The sequence below is a fragment of the Ctenopharyngodon idella genome, chromosome 22, assembly GCF_019924925.1.
Source record: "Ctenopharyngodon idella isolate HZGC_01 chromosome 22, HZGC01, whole genome shotgun sequence".
Lineage (NCBI taxonomy): Eukaryota > Metazoa > Chordata > Actinopteri > Cypriniformes > Xenocyprididae > Ctenopharyngodon > Ctenopharyngodon idella.
In genome coordinates this window covers 9,922,387-9,945,346 of record NC_067241.1, presented here as the reverse complement: position 1 = coordinate 9,945,346, position 22,960 = coordinate 9,922,387, and the positions used below count along the sequence as shown (strand labels likewise).

General features: G+C 35.7%; 1 protein-coding gene and 1 long non-coding RNA gene across 4 annotated transcripts; one reads left to right on the top strand and one right to left on the bottom strand.

Moving 5' to 3' along the window:
• The first annotated feature begins 2,506 nt into the window (after window positions 1-2,506).
• Window positions 2,507-17,206, top strand: LOC127505246 (uncharacterized). The gene is made up of 4 exons (XR_007927672.1): window positions 2,507-2,650; window positions 4,139-4,175; window positions 5,556-13,318; window positions 13,479-17,206. It is a non-coding gene; the product is annotated as an uncharacterized LOC127505246 (long non-coding RNA).
• An 817-nt stretch (window positions 17,207-18,023) lies between these two features.
• LOC127505244 (L-rhamnose-binding lectin CSL3-like) lies at window positions 18,024-22,583 on the bottom strand. 3 transcript variants are annotated; one of them, XM_051880678.1, is made up of 10 exons: window positions 20,634-22,583; window positions 20,477-20,500; window positions 20,278-20,334; window positions 20,069-20,204; window positions 19,873-19,982; window positions 19,752-19,796; window positions 19,357-19,474; window positions 18,901-19,010; window positions 18,511-18,557; window positions 18,024-18,430 (listed from the first exon to the last, which is right to left on the bottom strand). In XM_051880678.1, the coding sequence occupies exons 1-8, from the start codon at window positions 20,662-20,664 to the stop codon at window positions 18,905-18,907; spliced, it is 627 nt and encodes a 208-aa protein (XP_051736638.1). In that variant the 5' UTR covers window positions 20,665-22,583; the 3' UTR covers window positions 18,024-18,430; window positions 18,511-18,557; window positions 18,901-18,904. The 3 variants fall into 3 exon arrangements, with proteins under 3 accessions (XP_051736638.1, XP_051736636.1, XP_051736637.1); XM_051880676.1 differs by having other exon boundaries at window positions 20,477-22,583; XM_051880677.1 differs by lacking the exon at window positions 18,024-18,430 and having other exon boundaries at window positions 18,453-18,557; window positions 20,477-22,583.
• Window positions 22,584-22,960: the final 377 nt, after the last annotated feature.

Sequence of the window (22,960 nt, the reverse complement as noted above, 5' to 3'; positions counted from 1 at the left end):
ATGCAACAACATGTATGTAACTGTGTTCTAATGCCTGATCTGGTATAAAATGATTCATACACTCTGATGTTCTTTATCTATGTGTCAGTAAGTCAAACCAGTGACTAAAGGGTCAACTTCATGTTGTTTCTCTTAGTAGGATGAAAATAATCTGTTATTTAAACAGTGATTAAATTAAATATAGAAAGCGATCAAAGAACGCTCCCTTTACAATCGCAGGAGCTGTCAATCAAACAGCACGGGTTTATCAGTGACTGAGTTCTGGACTCCCAAAACTCCTGTTTTATTCAATAAATCTCTTAGTTACCTCGCGTTTGCACTGCTAGTTATGATGAAAGCATTCGTTAGTGTGCAGAAATTGAGTTGCAACGACGAGATCACTGCTTTCAGTCGCTCAACAACATGTCTGTGATCGGCTACAAGGTTCATCATTGCAACCTTTCATGCCACGATATAAATATAATGCCATAGATTTAAGTGTAATGCTATAATCAACACTTTTCACGATTAGTTAACCTTGAGAGCTGTAATTGTAAAAACATGCTAAAAGTTTTCGAAAGAGTAATACTTAGCTATTTCAATTGGAAAGATGTTAGCCAATCACAGCAAAGTCTCACAGCAGACACGCCCTTAAAACAGAGCGTTCAAATAAGAGGGCTAAAATCAGGGTAGAAAAAATGCCTTTTGTTTCTAAATTATGACAATTTTTTGATGTAAAAAGCATACTAACAGTATAAGTGCACCCCAGGAAACATTATAAAACAATAAAACAACACAGTTCATGACCCCTTTAAGTGTCCCCACACTTGCCCCCATCAAATGAATGAACTTTTTATTAGGTTCCTGCTTAAATTAATATGCACCCAAGATACTATTGTACTGAAAGCAAAGAAGAATCAAAAACATTAGAAAAAAAATGTAACCATTGCATAAAAAACTTGTTTCATAAGAGGGATCAGGACAGCAGATGAAAATACAATGAATAAAACTATTGTTCTCTGTGAGACGTTTTAACTCTCTTCACAGGGGAGTCTTCAGTTGTCTTTTCAAGGCCACAACATCTGATGAAGACCATGAGGAATCTGGAAAACATGTCTCTTTCTTTCCACTGTGATGCAATGCACACTGAAACGATTTCATTTCCTGTTCTCCATAACGCTCCCAAGTCAAGCGTCATCTCAGCTCAACTCTGAACATTCCAGTCTATTATAATTATATAACTGTTTGTTTCTCTATATATTGGCACTAGATTTATTATTAAATGTGTGTGTGTGTGTGTGTGTGTGTGTGTGTGTGTGTGTGTGTGTGTGTTGTAATTAAGTTGTTTATGTTTTAAAATGTTTAATGCTATAAAATGTTTGATAATCCATCTCGGCTTTAACAAAAAAATCTCTGGAGGCATACTAGGCATTAAAAGATATTAAAATCAAAATATGTTAAGACCAACTTGGACACAAGTCTAAATTTCTTCTCATGTTGTGTACAGGACCCAGCATAGTGTAAAATCATGACACTTGCGTCATGGATAAAGAATGTTAACTGATCCATGTGATGTTTTTCTTGGACAAATGTCGCCCCCTGGTGTAATAATGATGACTATACGCTGTAAGCCTACATAAATATTTTGACACGTTCATTTACTATAAAGAGGGAAAATGCAACTGGAAAGACAGTGAAGCTTTCTTATTTTTTCTTATTTTTTTTTTTTATATATTAAAAGTTGTATAGGCCTGTCATTATAGTCCTAGTCCATATACATTAAATATATCATATTAATAAATCATATATATTATTTCCGATGTAAAGGTAATTTTGATACATTTGACAGGAAAAGCACAAAACAGAAAGAGCCCCTTTAGACCCCCATGACTGTGTCAAAGCTGTTTTTGTTCTTAAATATATTTTAATATTTTTATGAAAATGCATGTGCTATCATGTTCACACTAACATAACAATAGAAATTTTTGAAATGTTAATGTGAACGTGATCAGCACATTCATGTTCATAAAAAAAATAAAAATAAAAATAAAATAATAAAAAAAATTTAAAAAAAAATTAAAAACACTGTTTTGACACATAGTCACGGGAGTCTACGGGGCGCTTTCTGTTTTGTGCTTTTCCTGTCAGATGAGAAAAAATATATCAAAATGACCTTTACATCAGAAATTAAAAACATCTTCATCATGTTTGCCGCCAGTATGACTTTCACCAACAGAGTGGAGACGCCTTTTTTCTTGCAGGGGGCATAGCGTGGTTACATTCGATGACAGGACACTCAAATTCGTCGCACAGTTTTAACGGCACGTCTCACACCAAAACGTAGCGCAAAGGGAAATGCCTCTTCTAACAATCCTAATAACCCAGCAGTCGCGAAACATGTCAATACGGCTCTGCGACATGTGATTCGCTCGAGTGTTTGTAAACATGCGTCAAAAGCATGTGATTCTGCTGACGACAAACTGCGTTCTAGAAGGACGGCCAATCAGAAAACGGGGGTGTGTGAGCTGGGCGGGGCCTCGCTGTATCGCTGTGGAACATTCTATGTGCTCGGCAACAAGACGCTTCTGATTGAAAAATGCAGTTCAAGCCAAAATCATCCATCGTTTGACATCTCTAAGAGACAGAATAACTCGACGACACGTTTGTTCAGGTCAGTGGGGTATTTTCTACCTAGTAAAGTTGTGAAGTATACTGTACATTAGGCGTTGCGTTGTTCTAAATAATCCACCCTCAGAAAAAAAACAACAGGCTATTTCGTCATGTGTGACAAGTTGATGAACTTTTGTCTCACTGTGTAGACAAACTAATGTATTTATTATGTGAAAAATGTCATATATGTTGGTATTGAGCTCATTAAGTCAGTCCTGATGTCAATGTGCTGCATTATAAGGATGCTGTCAATCAGGTTTATTGAGATGCTCTAGGAATACCTTGACTAGTTTCCATGGAAATATGCTTAGTTAAAATATACAGGTGATTCTTAGAAAGAAACAAAACAAGGTGGGGTTTGCAGGGAAGAGGAGGGTTCTGCTGCGACAAAGGTGTGTTTGTGTCTGTGTGTGTGGCCTAGCCTACTTGGCGTGGCAAAGATAGGATGTTACGCAGTTCTTATTTACAACCCAGTGTGCTTTGCCTTGACCCATGTAATATGTTTTCATCACGAACAGACAGTCAGAAATACCATCTAACAGGTGAGCTCGGTTGTTTTTGTTCCGCTAATTAAAACATATAAAGTTTCCAAACAGACATCAGTCGATTAACCAAATAGTTTGGTGCTGTCCTGAGCATACAAATAACCTCAGATTTGAATGAAAGGCTTGTTCAGTCTTAGCTGATAATACCTGTTCATTATATGACTTGGGTTTATGTAACTTATTGATTCTGTGGTCAGATTTTTTTTTTCTGTTCCGTGAGGTAAATATATGCGGTTTACCCTCACTATCAGCCTCTTATTTCTCAGCTAATGATGTTTTTAGTCAAGTGCGCACCTTTTATTTCTGATGTAAACAAAGCAGGAATGTTTTTTCCTCAGCCACTGGGTGGCGCTGTTTTGCGACTGGACTGACTGCACAGATTAGGTTATTTCAACCAGTTGTCTTGAGTGGAAACTTAATTTAAATTTAATTTAAATTATTTATTTTAAAAATAAAACAATTGGTTATTTTAATATTTATTAATTAATTTATTTTTAATTAATATGTTTATATAACTAAATGAATTTTATCTTTACAATAATTAAAAAATATATTTATTTTACACTAAAAAAAAAAAATAATTATTTTTTTATATTTTGATATTTAATTTGATATTTACAGATCACAATGAAAAGCATTGACTAGGGATCTGGACAGGTAACTGAAAGGTTGCAGGTTCAAACCCCACAAGAAATGATTTATACTTTCATTATTGTGCCACTGAATTAAAGCACTTATGGGGACTGTCGCTGTACCTAGAGCATCAGCTAAAATGACAAGTTAATTTAATAATTAGAGTTACTATTCAAGAGAGTAGAATCAATATTTTGAATGTTGATTCATCAGACAAACTCAAACATGTCATGTCGTGTTGTGTGTGTGTGTGTGTGTGTGTATAAAATGCAATTTATAACAATTTGTACATATTTACTTTTGTTTTGTAGTGATTTTGGGATGAAGAGCGACTGCAACACTTTAAAGGTATGTGTTCACGTATGAGCAAACATCTTTAGATTATTTTTGTATAGATTTTCGACAAAAAACGGATCCTGTCTGTCACTTATATTCTCTTCTTGGGTGTGGCATCATTGCTGTGTTCACAGTGGCAATCTGCCATTTCATCCATCCAAGCCAAACAAGCACAATAAGGTTAGCCATATCACCGTTTCCCTCCAACAAATTTAAATAATGTGAATTCACCCTTACCGTGTATTAAAACATCGATCCTTGATGGCATGAGAAGAATGAGAGAATCAGCATGATCATGGTATTTTTGCCAAGATCTTAATTTCTCTATTTTGCTCTAGTTTTATTTGAGCAGATACTTTGGAAGCTATATTAAAAAGTGCATCAATCAGGGTCAGTGTGTAGTCAGTCGGCCAGGCTCCCCTACTGATAGAGATTAAGCCGACAGGAAGTACTATGTAAAGATGACACTGCTAAAATTAACCCACCTGCTGCTTGCTGCTAATGTTGACTGCATTAATAGCAGACAGGAAGGACGCTAATTAGCATGCATTGCTGCTGTATATCCTGTGTGAAATGGTAAGGAGACAAACATAATACGTCATGTATTGATAAAGAGATAATGTTCTGTCTTGTATACAAAGCGTCTTGATAAAAAAAAAAAGGGCCTTCATTTGATGTGGGTGGCCAATTCTGTCTGATATTACTACATTGTAATTCTTCTTTGGTTGGATCTTGGGGTAAAATTAAGTTAGAAGGATTCAAAGAGATGAAAGTAAGTTCAGTAACAAACCTCAAAGGTGTTTGGATTTGGATAAACTATTAGAAGTGAACTAGTACTAAAGGTTTGTTAAAATAATCAAACAAATTTCATTTGTTGTTCAGTTCTGTTAGTTGTCCTAAATGAAGTTTCTAGCAACGAGCAATTTGTGTGTCCAGACTGAATGCAACTTGACAGTCTATTCTCAGCATAAAGGTGCGGTCACATTAGTGAAATTTTGTGGGCAAAAAATTCAATTGTCTATAATGTAGCGAAGTAAAAAGCACAGCTAACATAGAAGTTGCTTTCAAAACAAGCAGGTTTCCATTAGTCAGTGCGGTGAAATCACGCGATCACTTGAATATGAGAGAAATCTGCATGGGGAACTTTTTTACCCTCATGAAACTCCAAATCGTGTGGATTCCTATTGGAATGGCTGGATTTTGCCCAAGAAATTTTGCAGAGCAATGGAAAATGTGACCACACCTCAACTGATGTTGAATATGCAGTTATGCAGAGTGGAATATTAACAGATTCATTTAATATTTTATCAGAATTTAGTAATATTGTATTGTATTTATTTAATATATTTATTAATATATTTTTATTTTATATATTATTTATTTTACTTGTAGGTCTCTGAAGGCAGGAACAGATTAGGAAAGCTATAGTTTCTTTTATTGATTCTGACACAGGAAATCTTCCATTTTCTGGTATTATTTACTGCATAAACTGCAGTGCATCTCTGCATTTATTGCTTCATATTATTTACAATTAGGGTTGCAAATGGGCAGAAACTTTCCATGGGATGTTAAGCTGGGGATTCAGAGTTGGAAACTTGACGGGAATTTATGGGAATTAAAGGTAATTCATTGGAAGTTTGGGAGAAATTATACAAATGGTATCATATGAAGAGTTTGGTTCCAAAACGCTATAAATCCATTTTGATTAATTTGAGAAAAAATGTGTTTTCTTTACCAAGAAAGTGGCTAGATGAAAACCACTATTTTCTGTTTCAAACTTTCACATAGCACCTTTTGGTTATAATAACATTAAAAATTCAAATCCAGATATTGATTTTCAAACATTTATTATAAAAAATGATTATTTTTTCCCCAAAATGCAATAAATCCATGACACGTTTTTTTTTCCAAAATGCAATTAAAATGCATTTAATCCATTGAATCAATATAAAAGTTATTTTTCATATTGAAACTGTTGAAAATACACAACAAAGTAAGTTGATCCACATATATGACAGCCTCTGAACTTGGTCAATACTACTAATTTTATAAAACTAGCAATGCCAGATTCGAGAATTAATCATTCTTGGTCAAACGGCTTTTAAAAACTGTTCATGATTCAGTTTTGGGGACCGTGACAGAAATGTGATGCTGTCGTGTGAGGACAAGCAACAGTCAGCATTTTTCCGCCTCCCGAGTGCCTCATCTTTTTAATCTCCTCACGTAAATGATTAGACTTCGATGGCTTACGTTTCTTCCCCTACCGCAGAAACCACCACAGTTTCGTCAATGCCGTCAAAATTATTCATTTTTCTGTTTTTGTTGATCACAAAGCACAAAGTAGATAAGGAAAACTAGGATGCCGGGTGTATTCAGAGCGCCGCCATTACTGTTTACAATGTGTGGAATGATGCACTGTGATTGGTTGAGCGGATATATCGCATTCTGCAAAGAAGGGAGACTGGCGTTTGTCGTGGTTTGGAAAGAAAGGGAGAAAACATGACAGAATAACACGGCGGATATCGCATTTTGAGTAAAATTAAAAATTGACTTTTCAATACTGACCAAATACAATACTGATTTTGGCAAGAACTAATTTTTTTTTTTTTAAATGGCGTTTATATCGCGTTTTGGAACCAAACTCTTCATATACAAACATAAATATAAACATTTTGTTTGATCATAAGCAGACATGCATGCAAACTAATAAAAACGTATTTTATTATGATTTATTTGTGAGTAGAACTTTAATTGATTCTTTCATTGAACAACAAAAAAGCATGAATGTTGAATAAAGTAAACATATTCCCCATGATACCCTTTTCCCCCAAAAAAGTCCCATTCAAAATGTAAAATGAAAGCAGATTCAGGGGTGTGGCCTCAATAGCCCTGCAGTAAGTAGTGTGCATATGATTGAGAATAGAAATTCAACTGAATCTGCATTAAATCTGGTTGTTTTAACCGAGATTATGCTGCAAGATGGGTTTTTTTATTTTTCAGCTACATTTAAGTTCCCTGTTGTAGGCTAACCTGCAATTTTGCAAATTTCCAGTTTGTTCCCATTAATTCCCATATATTCCAGTAAAGTCCCCTGGAAAGTTTCCAACTTTGAAAATTCCCAGAATTTTGCAACCCTATTTACAATGATGCACATCAAATTGATAAATGTTGAAGAAGTCATACCAGCCATCAGCTTAACAGATGCCCTCATAACTGTAATGTTACATAATAGCCTGTCCTGATATACCCGGACACAAATAGATTGAAACACAGCTTGGGTAGAAATGCACTGTGAATTGTGACTAGGTTTAATCTGTGTTCAGAAAAGCAGCCCAACATATAGATGAGTGAATGTTTATTTCTGTCTCAAACAACCAGTTGGTTCTAGTTCATTGTAGAGTCTATTTTCCATAAGTCTGTATCTTCTTGCATACTTAGTATGCCTTAATCAATACACAGTTGACATTGTTCTGGTGCCAAGTTGTAATGCAATGAGAGGTGGTTCAAAAAGCCATTAGGGAGACATAGAAGCTCCTCCCTAGGCGTGAAGCAGATATTTGATTACTTAAAGACAAATGTTATTAAAGATATGTATATGCTTTATAGTGTAGCGATTCATACTGTGTTCATCTCTCAATCTAACATATATACTGGAGCACAGAGGAGTATATCACTCACTGGTGGCGTGTCATTAGTCTGCGGACAGCCATGCACCCTGCCAGCTGACCTGCCTCACTTCCACACTTAGATTGAGATGTCATAAGTAGGAGCATGCTGGGAACTGTGGTCTGTATTAAAGTGTGTCAGGCTGCTCTGAGCATGGAGCAATTTTAGCCATGTTCTGTTATATGTTACCATTATAGTATGTGTACAAATATTTGCTCTTTGATGGGATTCTCAGCGAAGCAGTTCTTCTGTGTACGGTTTTCTGTACCATTAACAAAAGATTTATTTAATACTTTTGTCAGGATTTAAAAATGTTTTTGACCTCCTGTTATTTAAAGACCTTATTTTATTTTATTTTTTATTATTAATAATCATTTTAATAATTAATTATAACATTAATACTAATAATAAAATAAGTATTATTATTATTACAATTATTAGTAATAGTAAATTAGTTATACAGCTAATATTTTATGCAAAATAATTTAATTAAATGTATATTTTAATTTCAAATGTGATTATCAAAGCCTACCCTCCCCTTATCCTCATACGTGCATCACTTCTGTTTTGAATATGGTGACATAATCCATGTTGTTCTGCTGTCTGTCTCCATGGTTACAGATCTGTAGTCATAAAACAGGAAGAGGAAGTCTATGATGTCTACTGATGTGCCTACCCATGATTCTACCTTTTCTCTTGTTTTCTTTTAATCATGTAGTTATTTATCACATCTTAAACATCTATTTCTCTAATCTCTCCAAGCGATGGAATGGTGTTACCTTATTAGACGTCACTTGTGATGTTCATAGATTCAAGATTCTTTCCGTCCCTACCTATATTATCTGATTTAGCCGTTCCCCCGACAGCCTGGATATTTTAAACAGGCCGAGCAAATAGGCCGAGATTAAAAACATGAGAAACAAAACAGCCCAGTTGTTACATAACTGAAACAGAGCTCTGCGATGTGCCTTTAAAAGCTGCAGGCTGTCAGGTGACCACAGGGGCACCGTCATCTCAGTTCACCGAGACACCAGCACGTCTCTCAGATACGCAGTTGAGACGCTAAAGATATGGGGGTGGGGGGGGCAGATGGGTAGAGAAACAGTTATAGGAGGACAGAGGGGAGAGGAGGACACCAGATAGACAGGAAAAGAGAGAAGCCAACTGTAATCAAAGTGCCTCTGCCTCTCTTGCTCTCCGTCTCTCACTTTCTCTCCCGTTTATGTGGATTTTTTGAGATGCTGCGTTTGTGTGGTCATAACACAGAGCGAAAAAGACCCAAGAATTAAGTGCTGCGTCACAATGAGCGAGAGAGACAAACTGAGGGAGAAGGAGACAGAAGGATTGTGGGAACGTTTGCGGCAACTATCTGTCTCGGCGATCACAATGAGCGCGTTTGTATGCGTCTATTAGCGATCTATTTATGTAGACATGTGTCTGTCTGAAAAAACAGCAGCGATTCTGCTGTTGCAACAAGATGAAAATAGAGCGAGCAGGAGAGGGTGGAGGTCTGGTGGAGAGAGGGAGGGAGGGAGGGAGAGAGAGAGAGAGAGAGATTTTGGATTAGTTGCTACGTCACTTTTTCACGTCGAGAGGAAAACAGCAGCTAGGAGGAGAGGATTCGGACATGTGTGTTTTTCTCCTACCTGTGAGTGTATCCCAGCCCTTTCGCCTGCTCGTTCGCCTTTCATCCTCGTCTTCTCCATCTCTTTTTCTCTCCCACTCTCTCTGATTTCACATTTTAGTTCATTTCTCCACAATCGCAGCTCCAACATGGATGCTGAGAACGTGATAGAGTTTCTCGAATTGTGTGCGCAGAGGTTCGGTGTGTCGACGTTTGCTGGGCGTGTGATGGCGTCGCGAGGTGTGTACGGGGCAAAAAAACGGTTATCAATACAAAAAGCGATAACAAAACAAATGCTGATATCTAAGAGATACAAGAATAGTTGTAGATGTTGACATAAATACAGTGGTTTACCTTGTATTCAAGCCAACGCGTCGGATACCGCAAGTGTCAGTACCGTAATCGCAATACGCATATTTTCGGTTGATACTGATACCGATATACATTACATCTTTTCTGGCTCCTCGTAACAGGTAAGTGAAATATAACGGGCTATTCACTGTTAGGCTGACCTGAGATCAGTCTCTGGCTTTGTAAGACATTATGACAGGCAACTTACTTTATGGTATTTTATGCCCCATATATTGGATAGGATGATAGGAGAGCAGGTGGAAGTGGTGCTTCAGCTAATTTGTGATCTATAGGTAGGGAAGAGGGCAGACGTCACACCTCCATCAACAACATTTGTTTATGCTATTACAAGAAATACAAGTGGTGACGCAGTCATATTTGCTGCACTTTCTTTTCAATGCGTGAATGTTTTAATCTCTGGTTCTCTCTTTCTGCATCTCACCTTCAATTTGTGGGTTAAATTGCGTCCTGAGGAGGGTCACGTTGATGAAAAGAATCTAAATGTCATGGGAGGGATCCAGGGAAAGAACTAGAATGAGAGCGAGAGAGAGAGAAAGAGAGAAATTGTTTACCTTGCTCTCTTGGTGACTGTGCACTGGCAGGCATCCAGTTCACATGCGCTAGACTTCCTAACACAGCCGCATCAGAGAGATGAGTGACAGAGCTCTGCTCCTATCAGGTGCCAGTTAGTGCTTCCGACTTTTTCGCAGCTCCAGAACCCATTGGATTAACCCTGGAAAGCAGCTGGAGGGAATAATCTGATTGGCTGCAAGGTAATGTTATCATTTGTGAGTACTCAAACAACCAGTTGTTATTCATTGTTACGTTAGAGTGTTGTTATTTTAGAGAGCTGTTACTTGGTAGAACCTCACTATGGAAAAATGTGCAAAAGTGTGTTATTTAAAGGAATAGTCCACCTAATAAATCTGTGAACCTGTGTGAGTTTTTTTCTTTTTTGTGGAACACAAAAGGAGATATTTTGAAGAATGTCTATGTTGTTTGTCCATACAATGAAAGTCAATGGGGTCCAATGTTGTTTGGACCCCAGCCTTCATCAAAATATCTTTGTAATGACGTAAGGGCGAGTAAATGATTTTAATGCAGTTTAAAGGAATAGTCACCCTCATGTCTTTTTTTAAACCCCGTATGACTTTCTTTTTTTTCTCTGGAACACAAAAGAAGATATTTTGATGAATGTTGGTAATCAAACAGTTTTGGTTCCCATTCACTTCCATTGTAAAAGCTACCGAAACTATTTGGTTACCAACATTCTTCAAAATATCTTCTTTTGTGTTCCACAGAAGAAGAAATTCATACAGGTTTGGAACATGTAGGTGAATAAATAATGACAGAATTTTCATTTTAGGGTGGACTATCCCTCGTAAAAAGTAAAATGGGTTGCTTTTGCTTTTTTATTTAAGCAGTAGTTAAGATTAATTATCATACAAATTGTAACCCAAGTGTTCAGTACATTATCATGTACACAATATATGGTAGAGTTAAGCACATGCTGTTTCGTTATCGAATGATTATAATTGACTTTCTTTTTAATCCCTCCTCATTTGCCTTCTTTCTTTGCTAGTTGACCACTGAGCTTCTTGTTTAGACAGGCAGTATCAAAACAGCGTTTCGCCATGGCAAGTTTATCTATGTGTATGCGATTTGTCCTATTAGGGAGACAGTCCTGTCCTAAAACCTGTTGCGTGTCAAGCGGCGCTGTCCCCAGGTTACGTCCGAGTGTGTGTGTCTCTGTGTGTGTGTGAGGCAGAGGCCTGCACTGCAGCTGTTAATGCTGCATTAGACGCCACAGACCGGAGTTCTGGCAAACGTTGGTGGCACCAGAGGGCCAGAGGGGATTGCATCTTCGTCTACCTCATCCTCCCTGTCACGTGGGAGGGGCGTTTTTACGGATAAATCTCGCCACATGACGGAGTTAACCCATGGCCGTCTGGGCTGAGTATCGGGCTGTGACGCAGATTGTAACTTGTGCTGTTTTCCCCTGATGTTCAGCCTGGTATTGTTGCACCCTGTGATATCTGTGTCAGTGTAGACTATTTCTTCTAAAAACTCATCGTTACTTTTATATATATATATATATATATATATATATATATATATATCATACTTTTTTTTTTGTCATATTGTGATGGAAAACAAGCATGTTTTCAAGTGAATGCATATAAGAAACTGATCAGTAAAGTGTAATTCAGCTTTAATTTTTTTTTAAAGCTGTTCTTGTCTTGATCCAATAGTTTACTTTTAAATTACATATTGAAAGTATACCTGCATTTTTTTTTATCTTTATAGGCAATGTATAGAATTGTGGACCTCAAAAAGTATTTGGACATTTTTAGATGTATAAAAATATATATATATAGCAAGTATGAATTTACTTGCATTAAAGGATTAGTTCACTTTAAAATGAAAATTATCCCATGATTTACTCACCCCCAAGCCATAGGTTTATATGACTTTCTTATTTCAGACGAATATAATCAGTTATATTAATAATCACCCTGATGCTCCCAAGCTTTATAATGGCAGTGCATGGAAACCACCTGTTTGAAGCTCAAAAAAGTGCATCTATCCATCATAAACATACTCCACACGGCCTTCTGAAGCGAAGCGATGTGTTTGTGTAAGAAAAATAGCTATATTTAACACGTTATAAAGTAAAATAACTAGCTTCTGCCAGACTGCCTTCCATATTCAACTTACGAAGATCATTTTAAATGTAATAGATAGATAGAAATTTTAAAATTCTCTTTTTTTCATTATTTATTCATTTGTTTACTCATTCATTTCTTTTTTCATTTATCAGAAAAACAAAGCTGCCCCCCCCCCCCCCCCCCCACCCCCCGAGTCTTTTATAAATATTGCACAACAGTTCGAAGGCAAACAAACAGGCAGAAGAAAGTGAGAGGGGCAATCAGATACCTCTAAACAGCAACTGTCGCCATGCTCTTCTCTCGGCCGGGAAACTCCCACGAGTTCTGTCCTATCAGTCAGATAAGGGTTACCGAGCTCCTGGGGCGTGTTTCAGCTCTGCCATACGGCTTAAAGCAAACAGGGACTGCAGGCTTTGAGCAAACTAAAGAAGGCAGAAAAAATATTTTGACATCCATGAATTGCTTTACTGAATCTCTCTTCATCAGTCTATAGGAATGGACACTTAAAAAGAATTAGAACTTAAAACAAGATTTAGGAGAAAGTTATAATAATGTTGAGGGATATATCGGATGAGTGGGATGTTTATCTGCCAAAGGGTTTGGCTCTGAGGACGCAGATACATAAAGAACAAAAAACCTTGGCAAAGCGTCAGTATACAGGGCAGTACCTGCCGCCACACCCTCGCTGAGTGCTGGCTTCAGGAATCTCCCTTCCAGATTGCTCCATTTCCTGCGCTCACTTCATTTTGAAGAGACTGCGGTGGTGACGGCTGCGTAACACAGAGTAAAAGCCTAAATGAACATCTCCTTTATAGAGAAGCCCGATCCTCTATGCCACGGGTCTAGTGAGTACTTGTCGTTTGAGGTTTAAAAACAGTTTTTTAATATTATTTGATCTGTTTTTTTATTAATTTTAAAAGCCAAGCAAATGACTTTTTGGCATGGTTGAATGCATATATGCTGACCTGCTTTTGCTCTTAAATCTTTCCTGGTTTGCCTGCGTAGGCGCTGCCTCACATTCCCAGCCTGTGTGCTTGTGCCATTGAGTGACAGATGAAACTACTCTAAGCATAGAAGGCGTTCTCTAGAGCCGTGGTGCTCAACTGGTTTTGCATCAGGACCTAAAGTTTACAAGCTAACACAGTTCACATTGTTCATGTAAAAGTTTGAGATTAAACATTAAATCTTTTTTGTATTGTTGGATCTATGCAGTTCATGAAAATATAGGTAACACTTCACAATAAGGTTTCATTTGTTAACATTAGTTAACTGCATTAGTTAACATTAACTAATAGTGAGCAAAAGGGATGCACCGAAATTTCGGCTACTTTTGGCTGAAACAGCTGTTTTCCGTTTCGGGATGAAACAGCTATTTTCCGTTTAGAGCAGAAATGGTTTTGGAGGGCAGAAATCAGTGACCGAAACAGATTTTTAATTAGCATGGCAAGTTTTGACTGTGTTCAGTGTCTGTTTTGTGCACACAACATGAATAAGTTACAACAGTTAAACATATCAGCTGTGTGGACACTAGTTCTGGATTAACAATATTAATTTCTCGATTTTAATTTGTAATGATATAGTTTCTTAAATCTAAAATCTTTTAGTCTGAGCTGTTTACTGTTGATGCATGAACAAAACGTCACTAAACATTTGTAGCCTGCCATCTAATAATCATCTTTGCCATCTTTGTGCTTTGTTACTTTTAATATGAAGCAAAGTCTCAAATTTGAAATACTTTCGATTTTATTTATGAAATTCAAACAATAAATTACATTTTGCCATGTTTTAATATGGTGTGACAGATCACTTTAGCTGCGGCAGCACGGATCAAGTGTACATGAAGAGATCATCTCATCTCCTCTTTACTACTAGTTACAGCACAAAATAAACATGGGTGAACACCAGAAGGTACGTTACAGCTAACCGAACCTTAGGGAAATGAATCCTGTCTCATGTAATCACTCGATTAGTGTTATACAAGATCACTTAAAGTTACATTTACCTCAAGAAAGCTATTCAATATCCATAAACTCATTAGTTAGCTAGAAAAACTCTAAATATATGCACTGCATTATGAATTCATTATATTTTTACTTAAACTGTTAGTGATGACTTCATTATTTAATGTATCTGTCATGAAAACATGTTTACAGTTAATTGTCATTTAAATGTTTCTATTTCTCCAACAAACTGGAGTAGAAACAATTCTGTTATTAAAAAGTTGATATAAAAACTGCCTTATGTGCAATTTAAATGTTTGTACAAACGCAGTTTTAGCTATTTGAGTCAGATTATTAAATAAGTTTGATTAATTAATTGATTTATTAATTTTTTTTGGTTTCAGTTTTTGGCCCAGAATTTTCATTTTGGTGCATCCCTAAACAATACTTCTTTATTAATCTTAGTAAATGTTAATTTTTAGTAATGTTAACATTTACTAATACTGTCAACATTAGTTAATGCACTGTGAACTACATTAATATTTTTGATTTTAATAATGTATTAGTAAATGTTGAAATTAACATTAACAAGTAAGCAATAAGGTACGAGAGGCTGTGCCGTATCGTGATTAAGTCACGGCTGAAGGGCGTTGTTCGAAGCGGAGTGCCTGCAAACCCTTAAGCTGTGACTTATTCACAATACAGCACTAGCCTCGAGTACCTTATTGCTTTTATAAAACGGTTTCCACACAATACAAATATTAAAGCCAAAAACATGTATCAATGCAACTTGCATGAAATAAACTTTCACTAAAAGCCTTCCATCTGCCGAAAAAAATAGTCCCTGACTGTAAACAGCAACAGAAGTTACATTATTACACCATTAGATGGTGGCAAAGACTGTCTTTATGAGTGTGTCAGTCAGCAGCGAAGACTTTCACATTGAAAAGACTGAATTGTTGTGAACACGGAACAAGACGCAACTGACAAATGCTTTGACTAGCGCTGTCAGTCACGGGAAAACCCCTTAACTGTTAAAAGGACAAGATAATACATCGGACATTTAAACAGATGTTTTATTATGAACATAGGACTGACCTGAAGGAAATGCTAAATCTGAATGCAGGTAATAAACTCGCTCACTCGATCTGTTTCTCACAATACTTTTCTACATAATACAGCAAGCTTCAATGAACAATATCAACTGAGAACAAACAGTTTACATTGCTAAGAGTGGTTGCTAAGGGTGTTGTGTAGTGACACACAGAACCGTTGGGTGAAGCGGTCATAGCCGTGTTTTATTGTGAATAAAACACAGCTATTGACCAATCAGAATTAAGGACAGGAACTAACCGTTTTATAAAAATTAATAAGTACTGTTGAAGTAGTTCATTATTAGTTCATGTTAACTAATGTAGTTAACTAATGAAACCTTATTGTAAAGTGTTACCAAAATATTAGTAAATTTATAAATAAATGCATTACTATTATACTGGTATACTATAATTATTATATGTATAACAATTATTATATATATATATATATAATATTTTATTATTTGCATTTAGCTTTGTTTTTTCCTCGCTGCCTTCGAACCACTGTACTACAGCATTGAGAGGGAGCTGTTAGTAAATGTCTGATATCAGTATTCAAGTCAGTATTCTCATTTGCTGAGAGAAGTTACAGATTACCTCGAGAAATACAATAGGTTTCAGTTTATAAAAGTGGCTGTAGCTATGGAGACGGAGGCGGGGATTGATCTCTTATGGGTATGAAGCTATACTGTACATACTTTCTGTATGCTTGCAATTTTCCACTTAAAGCCCACAAACACCAGGCTGTTCACAGTTCTTCATCCATGCCAAATTTGCTTAGTCAGATTGCAAATCAGCATTGTCTCGTGTATAATTATTCACTGGCATTATGCCACTGCATTTGCTTGTTATGAGTGCCGTATCCAGCACTTATGAAACCACATTATCTTTTATCCTAAGATCGATATTTCTTCAAATTATATTTCTTAGCAGTACGTAACATTTCCTTCTGTGCATTTAATATTTAAAGCGAGTGACCAAGTGGAAGAAGATTAAAGTAGCCCTCTGTGCTCTTCCTGATTGTCTTTATAGTAGGCTCTTCAGAGCAGTTCTGCAAACTAATAATCTTGATTATCCCCCGTGAAAGGAGTCTAACAGTGTTGGGTTTCCTGCCAGAACTGGTGTGGGTTTTCTTGTCTTGTTTTGTTTTCTCTGTGGTTTGGGGTGTGAATCTGTCATCGAGAAGTGAGTTTTGAGTTTCTACTCTTTAATAAAATTTCAGAGAAGAGAGTAAATGGAGGTTTGGCTGGTTAGCTTTGGCAGTTAACTCCTGCTAGTAGATGCTGTACACCATTGCTTTAACAGTAGCTGTGTATTATGTCAGAATATTTTGTAAGCAAATTGGAAATATTTAAATATATTATTGTAGATGTTTAACCAATGCTTATTTTAATGTAATAAATATAAAGTTCTGTCATGTAACTCTAGATGGTGCAGGCTGATAGGTCCTTAACTCAATCTGCTTGCAATCACGTGATTCTCTATAGAGCACAGCTGATTGTTTCCTGCTGTATCAGTAGCCAATGAGCTTGCTTTTTTTGTTATAAATATTATAACAGTTATAATTAATTATTAAATTAATTATTAATAAATTGTTTTATTGCTCTTATTGTTTTATTTTATTTTTTTGCAAGTGAACCCATAGTCTTGCATGGTTTTGTTTATGGTTTGACATCTACCTAAATATTATTACATTTTATATTATAAATATTATTCAAAACATTATTAACCAATAGTATTTTATTTTATTTCATAATATTATATTATAAACATTATTAAAATTATTAACAAAGGTTAATATTTTATTGTGTTTTAAATGTTATTAAATGTATTATAAATAATACTGACGTTATTATTAAATATTCATATTTTATTTTGTTAAATAGTATTGATTTTATATAAATAATATTTTTGAAGGCTCTTAAAACCATAAAATGTACTTATATTTTGCCTTGCTGCGGCCATTGATATAGCAGCTCATGTAACAACAGGATAGTCACCAGTGAAGGGCTTGTTCTTGTGATGCCATCAGCATCGTAAGGATGTTTTGTTATTCCTGCAGCTTCAGAGGGATTCATCACATAGCTTTACAGATCAGAAAATCTTTACATTTTGTTGTTTTGGTTTCCAGGCACATGATCCAGTGACAGCTCTCCTAAATCCAAAAGCTGCAACTGCCAGTTGTGTGATATATTAATGGAAAAGTGAAGACGTTTCTTTCAACATTGATTTTTGCAATGTGGAAAAATATTGCCTGTTTGTTTACCAGCAAGAGGTAGAAATTATATATATATATATATATATATAATATGTGTGTGTGTGTGTATTGAATGTGACTTAATATTCTGTCTTTTTGTCTGAAGCCCTGAAGTTATGTTTCTGCACCTGACGTCAAAGGAAGGCCTATGAAGTAGGCTGACCATGTCTCCTCTTGGAAGCTGGTTTCAAGTGGTGTCTTAGAGTGCTGATGAAATGAATCTAGCACCATTTGAAATCAGTGTTCTTGGGGTGGGAAATGCATCACTTTTTATCTTGAAAACTGACAACATTCATGCTTTAAACTGTAAACCTCTTATATCCTATTTGACTTCAAGACCTGTGTCCTCTACCCAAGGTTGACCGATTTCTTTTGGTGTTCAGAGTCTTTTGGGGTTTCTAGCACCATTTGAAATCGGTTACAATGAAGGACAGATAACGACGCTGGAGTCATTTTCAGCATCTCTATTATATTTATCAGAATGTTTCATGGTCTTACAGTGAGTACAATCATTCAAAATGAATCATCAAGGTAACAACAGCAAAAATAGTGAATTTTATTATATAGTCTTTTGCAATTATATGATAAATAATACTATGCAACATAAACTTTACAGTCAAACACAAAAAAGTGACTTCAAAACAACTTTCTTCCAATCATTTCAAATCATTTTCAAATCATTCCAATCATTTTTTGTCAAACACAAAAAAGTGACTTCAAAACAACTTTCTTCCAATCATTTCAAAGCTTCAGTTATTGAATATCCATATCTTCCAGTGGTTTCAAACTCTCTCTGTGAACAGCAGTCCAAAAAGTGAATTCAGTCAGGCAGGTGATAACTTGTCACAATACCATAAAGTACCACTAGGTGGCGTGCTTGCTTATATATTGTGGTCAGACACATGGTTATACTGAGAATGAAATGAAACTAGCATTTGAATAGGTGATGCTTCATTTTAATCCAGTTTGCACTGAGCTGTAATTTTTGTCATGTTTTTGTCATTTTTACACAGACCTAAACAGTTCTATTAGGAAAATGAACTCTCTTTCAAACCAAAAAAATGCAGCATCTAAAATTTAAAATGGTACAACACACATAAAACATATAAAATAGATTTAAGTAGCAGGATACTCACAATATTATATACAGCTGTACGTCACTTCTAAGTACTTATGGACATCCGGACACAGATCAGAGTAGACAGAATTTGAAGCATTTAATTGACAAGACTTCTTCCCATTGCAACTGACAAGATAAAAAAATAAATAAATAAATAAAAAACATTTTTATTTTATGCTGATGTTTTATTATTTATTACATTATATTTGCTATTTATTATGTTTAGTTATGCTGATTGTTTATTGTTGTGGTAGTTTCATGTCTCTTTTATTCTTACTCTTTTTGTTATGCACATAATTTAATCTCAAATCAATAACTTTTATTTTTTTAGCTGTTTAATAAGTGGTATAATGACTTGCTAACTCTCATTATACCTTATGATTCTTTTACATATTGTCTCAGAAGTAGCTGAACATTGTAAATTGATGTGTATGTGATCCAGTATGTCCTAGATGAAGTTTTTCTGCTGTACCTGGAACGCAGGCTGCTGGTCTGGGGAGAGTAACAGTCTGCAGTTGCTAATTTATGAGGGCAGATTACAAGATCCCGCCGTCCGTAATTTGCATAATGAATCCGAATCACACCATTACCTTTATAGACATAAAAATATTGGTGGGTTTTGCTAATGTACTCCTAAATTTTGACAAAATTCACTTTATATAGGACTTTAAGCAAACAGCCTGCTTTGGTCAGAAATATTAAAGAAATGAACCATTCAAAGTCAAAAGTAAATCAGTTCAACAACAACGTACACTATAGCATCACAGAACCAATGTGGATAAAGCAGGCGCAAAGACTACAGTTTATTGCTGGGTTACTATAATAACAACATAGAAATTAACTTGGAGAAAGAAAAGATGACCTTACCACAGTCAATGAGACTTTGGCTACCTTCACAAGTGACACTTTTTCCTTGAATTATATTGGAGAAACAAAGGTCAGTAATACTTATCAGTAACTACCAATTGAAGATGAAAAATTGACTTACTTAATGGGAGACACAAGTAGGACACATCCAGGTATTTGTAAGTCCCAACACAAGGGTCAGAGAAAACTGAGTTCACCGCAGGAACAGAACAGCTCTTTCTTCCATCACATCTATGATCGTACACAAAGCATTTGAGAAGAATTGCAGTTGTGTCATACAGTACTGTCATTTCTTTTGCTTTTAAAGAAGCAGGTACCGGATGGACATCATACGGACGGATGTTTCTTGGAAGCAGTCAACGTTTGAGAGCTGATCAAGTGATCTTCCGGTGGAGCATGTTGTGTGGTCAGTTCGCCCATAGTTAGCTGTAACCACCTTTATGTATCCCCAATCTGACAAATGAAACAATTTATCATGAGAACAATTGTGGAGTATTAACACTGCATTTGAATGTAGATTACTCACAGCAGTCGAGCTGAACAGAGCCTCCTTCACAAGTGAAATATCTTTTTGTTTCAACAACTGGAGAGAGAAAAGCTGTCTAGTATGCAGTAAAGTGCAATTACTTATTAAAAAGCAATACTGTCCTGTATTTCAGGGATTGTTTTGGATCGAACTATATGCTACATTTTTTACATAGCAAAACAGCTCAATAAGACCTTACCTTGTTGGCACAGTAAAATTAGCACTGCAAAATCAAACAAAACATTGGATTCTAACATCTGTCATTTTCAAAAGTGTCAAATTCGCATTGCAAGTCAACGAAAATATAAGTAAATTTAAATTATGCTTTCTTAAATGAAATAAAGAAACTGACTTACAGGAGATCCAGGTCAGATTTTGTGGCAGCATGTTGATATGTTTAAAAACAAGGAAGTAACCTCAATATTTATAAAGCTTTATCTCTGAAGAATAAAGATTAACAGCATATATATTGTCGCTGATGTGTGTCGAGCTCACTGCCAAAGTCTAACAGCCTCCAAATCAAAACGTGCAAAATGTTTGATTTAATTTGATGTTCTGAAGAAAAGTGAGTGGTTGCTGACCTAGTAAGGATGTTAATTATTACCATGCGGGACCTTTTCATATTTACAGTATACAATATAGTTTTGCATTCTTTGATTGCTCGTTCATTTTGAAATGTATTATGACCCAGAAACCTGAACTGTTATGTTCTATTTTAAGTCGTAAAGTAAGCAGGATATATTAAAAATGAAGCGCATGGATTCGGCAGGCATTCATGATACTAAGTGGGGAAGCCGGTGTGGTGAGAAATCAAGTTAACGTAGAAACGTTAACTGATGGTAGAGAGCGAGAGAGCACTTCTGTTGCATGCTCTTGAATGCTGATCTTCACTCAGAAAACATAAAATGCATGTGTAACAGTAGCCTATACTTGATCCATGCATTCGGTCTTAAAGTGACGGCAGCTTAATAAACCTGCTGCTGTGTTTTTAATGTTAATAAAACAACAAAGAAATCACTCACTGCTGAATGACTTCAATAAAAATTAATCTATATTTAATTTATATGCAGTGTTATTTAATGTGTAATTTAATTGTAAGACCAACCTGAAAAATCTGAAAAGCATTATTTTATTTCATTTGTATCTTTGTTCTATTGAATTTATTTGTGCTTTCTAAAATTTACATTAATTAGGCTAGTAGTTTTTGCTGTAGAATCAAAATTGTAATAGAGAATTGTGATATTTCACTGGTATCTAAACATTTGAACCACTGACCCAACCAGGCCAGTAGGAAAAAAATCCTTAACACTGAGCCCTGCTGAAGCAGCTCTAAATATGATAGAGCAATAGAAAGAACAGTGAAAGTAACAGAGGCTTGTACAATACATTTTAACAGGCATAATCAAGTTTAAAAAGAACTGAAGGAAATATATATTTTCTAAAAAAATAAAATAAACCAATGAATATGATTCATATTCTTTTGGTTTCTCTACCTAATATATTTTAAAAATTACAAATGCAATGAAAATACAGGTATCGGTATCAACGAGTAGCCTACCAAAAATGAAAGTATCAATATCGGTGCATCTCTAACAGCTACGCAATAAGCTCACAGTTAAAGGTGCTCTATTGTAAGAATGACAGCTAGTGGTTGAAATGGGTACTGCAGTCCAAATTCAAAATATTGTTTGCCCCGCCCCCTCCTCCTCTGACTCGACGCTCTCGCGGGTTGCCAGTTTGAAGACACGCAACAGGAGCGAGCTCAATTGACATTGGAAGGCGTGGAGACTTACACACTGTAAGATAATTAGTTGATTTATTGATTTATGATGAGTTGATATTTAATATGCTCCCTTTCATAGAGATTTTTAGATAGATGCTGAGTTTGTTCGCTGGCTTCCATGGCTGCAATTAGCTGCATGTGTTTCCCGCCAACTGGCAACCCGGGTTGGCGAAATACTATTGGATAAATGGGCAACGTGCGGTCTTGCACAGACCAAAACAAAAACATAAATTCCGACACGGAACGCAAATTTCAAAGTAAAATAACTGGCTGTAGCAATGGTTTTCAGAGGAACGAATATGTGAACTCAGCATGTTTAATAAATATCTGGTATTTTATATATATATATCTGGTAAATATCTGGCTAACATATTATGGTATTTTTATGCTTTAGTACAGTCAAAAACTTACATAGAGCACCTTTAACAAATTTTTAATATTTGATTACAGGGTGAAGATGTCAATTTTCCTAGACCGGGCATCACTTTTGGCATCACCTGTAGTTGGCATCAAGGACATTTACAGTGGCAAGAAAAAGTATGTGAACCACTTGCAGAATCTGTGAAAATGTTAATAATTTTAACAAAATAAGGGAGATAATACAAAATGCATGTTATTTTTTATTTAGTACTGTCCTGAGTAAGATATTTTACATAAAAGATGTTTACATATAATCCATAAGACAAAAAAATAGCTGAATTTATTAAAATAACCCCATTCATAAGTATGTGAACTATTGATTCTTAATACTGTGTGTGGTTACCTGGATGATCTACGACTGTTTTTTTGTTGTGTGATGATTGTTCATGAGTCCCTTGTTTGTCCTGAGCAGTTAAACTGAGCTCTGTTCTTCAGAAAAAATCTCCAGGTCCTGCAGATTCTTCAGTTTTCCAGCATTTT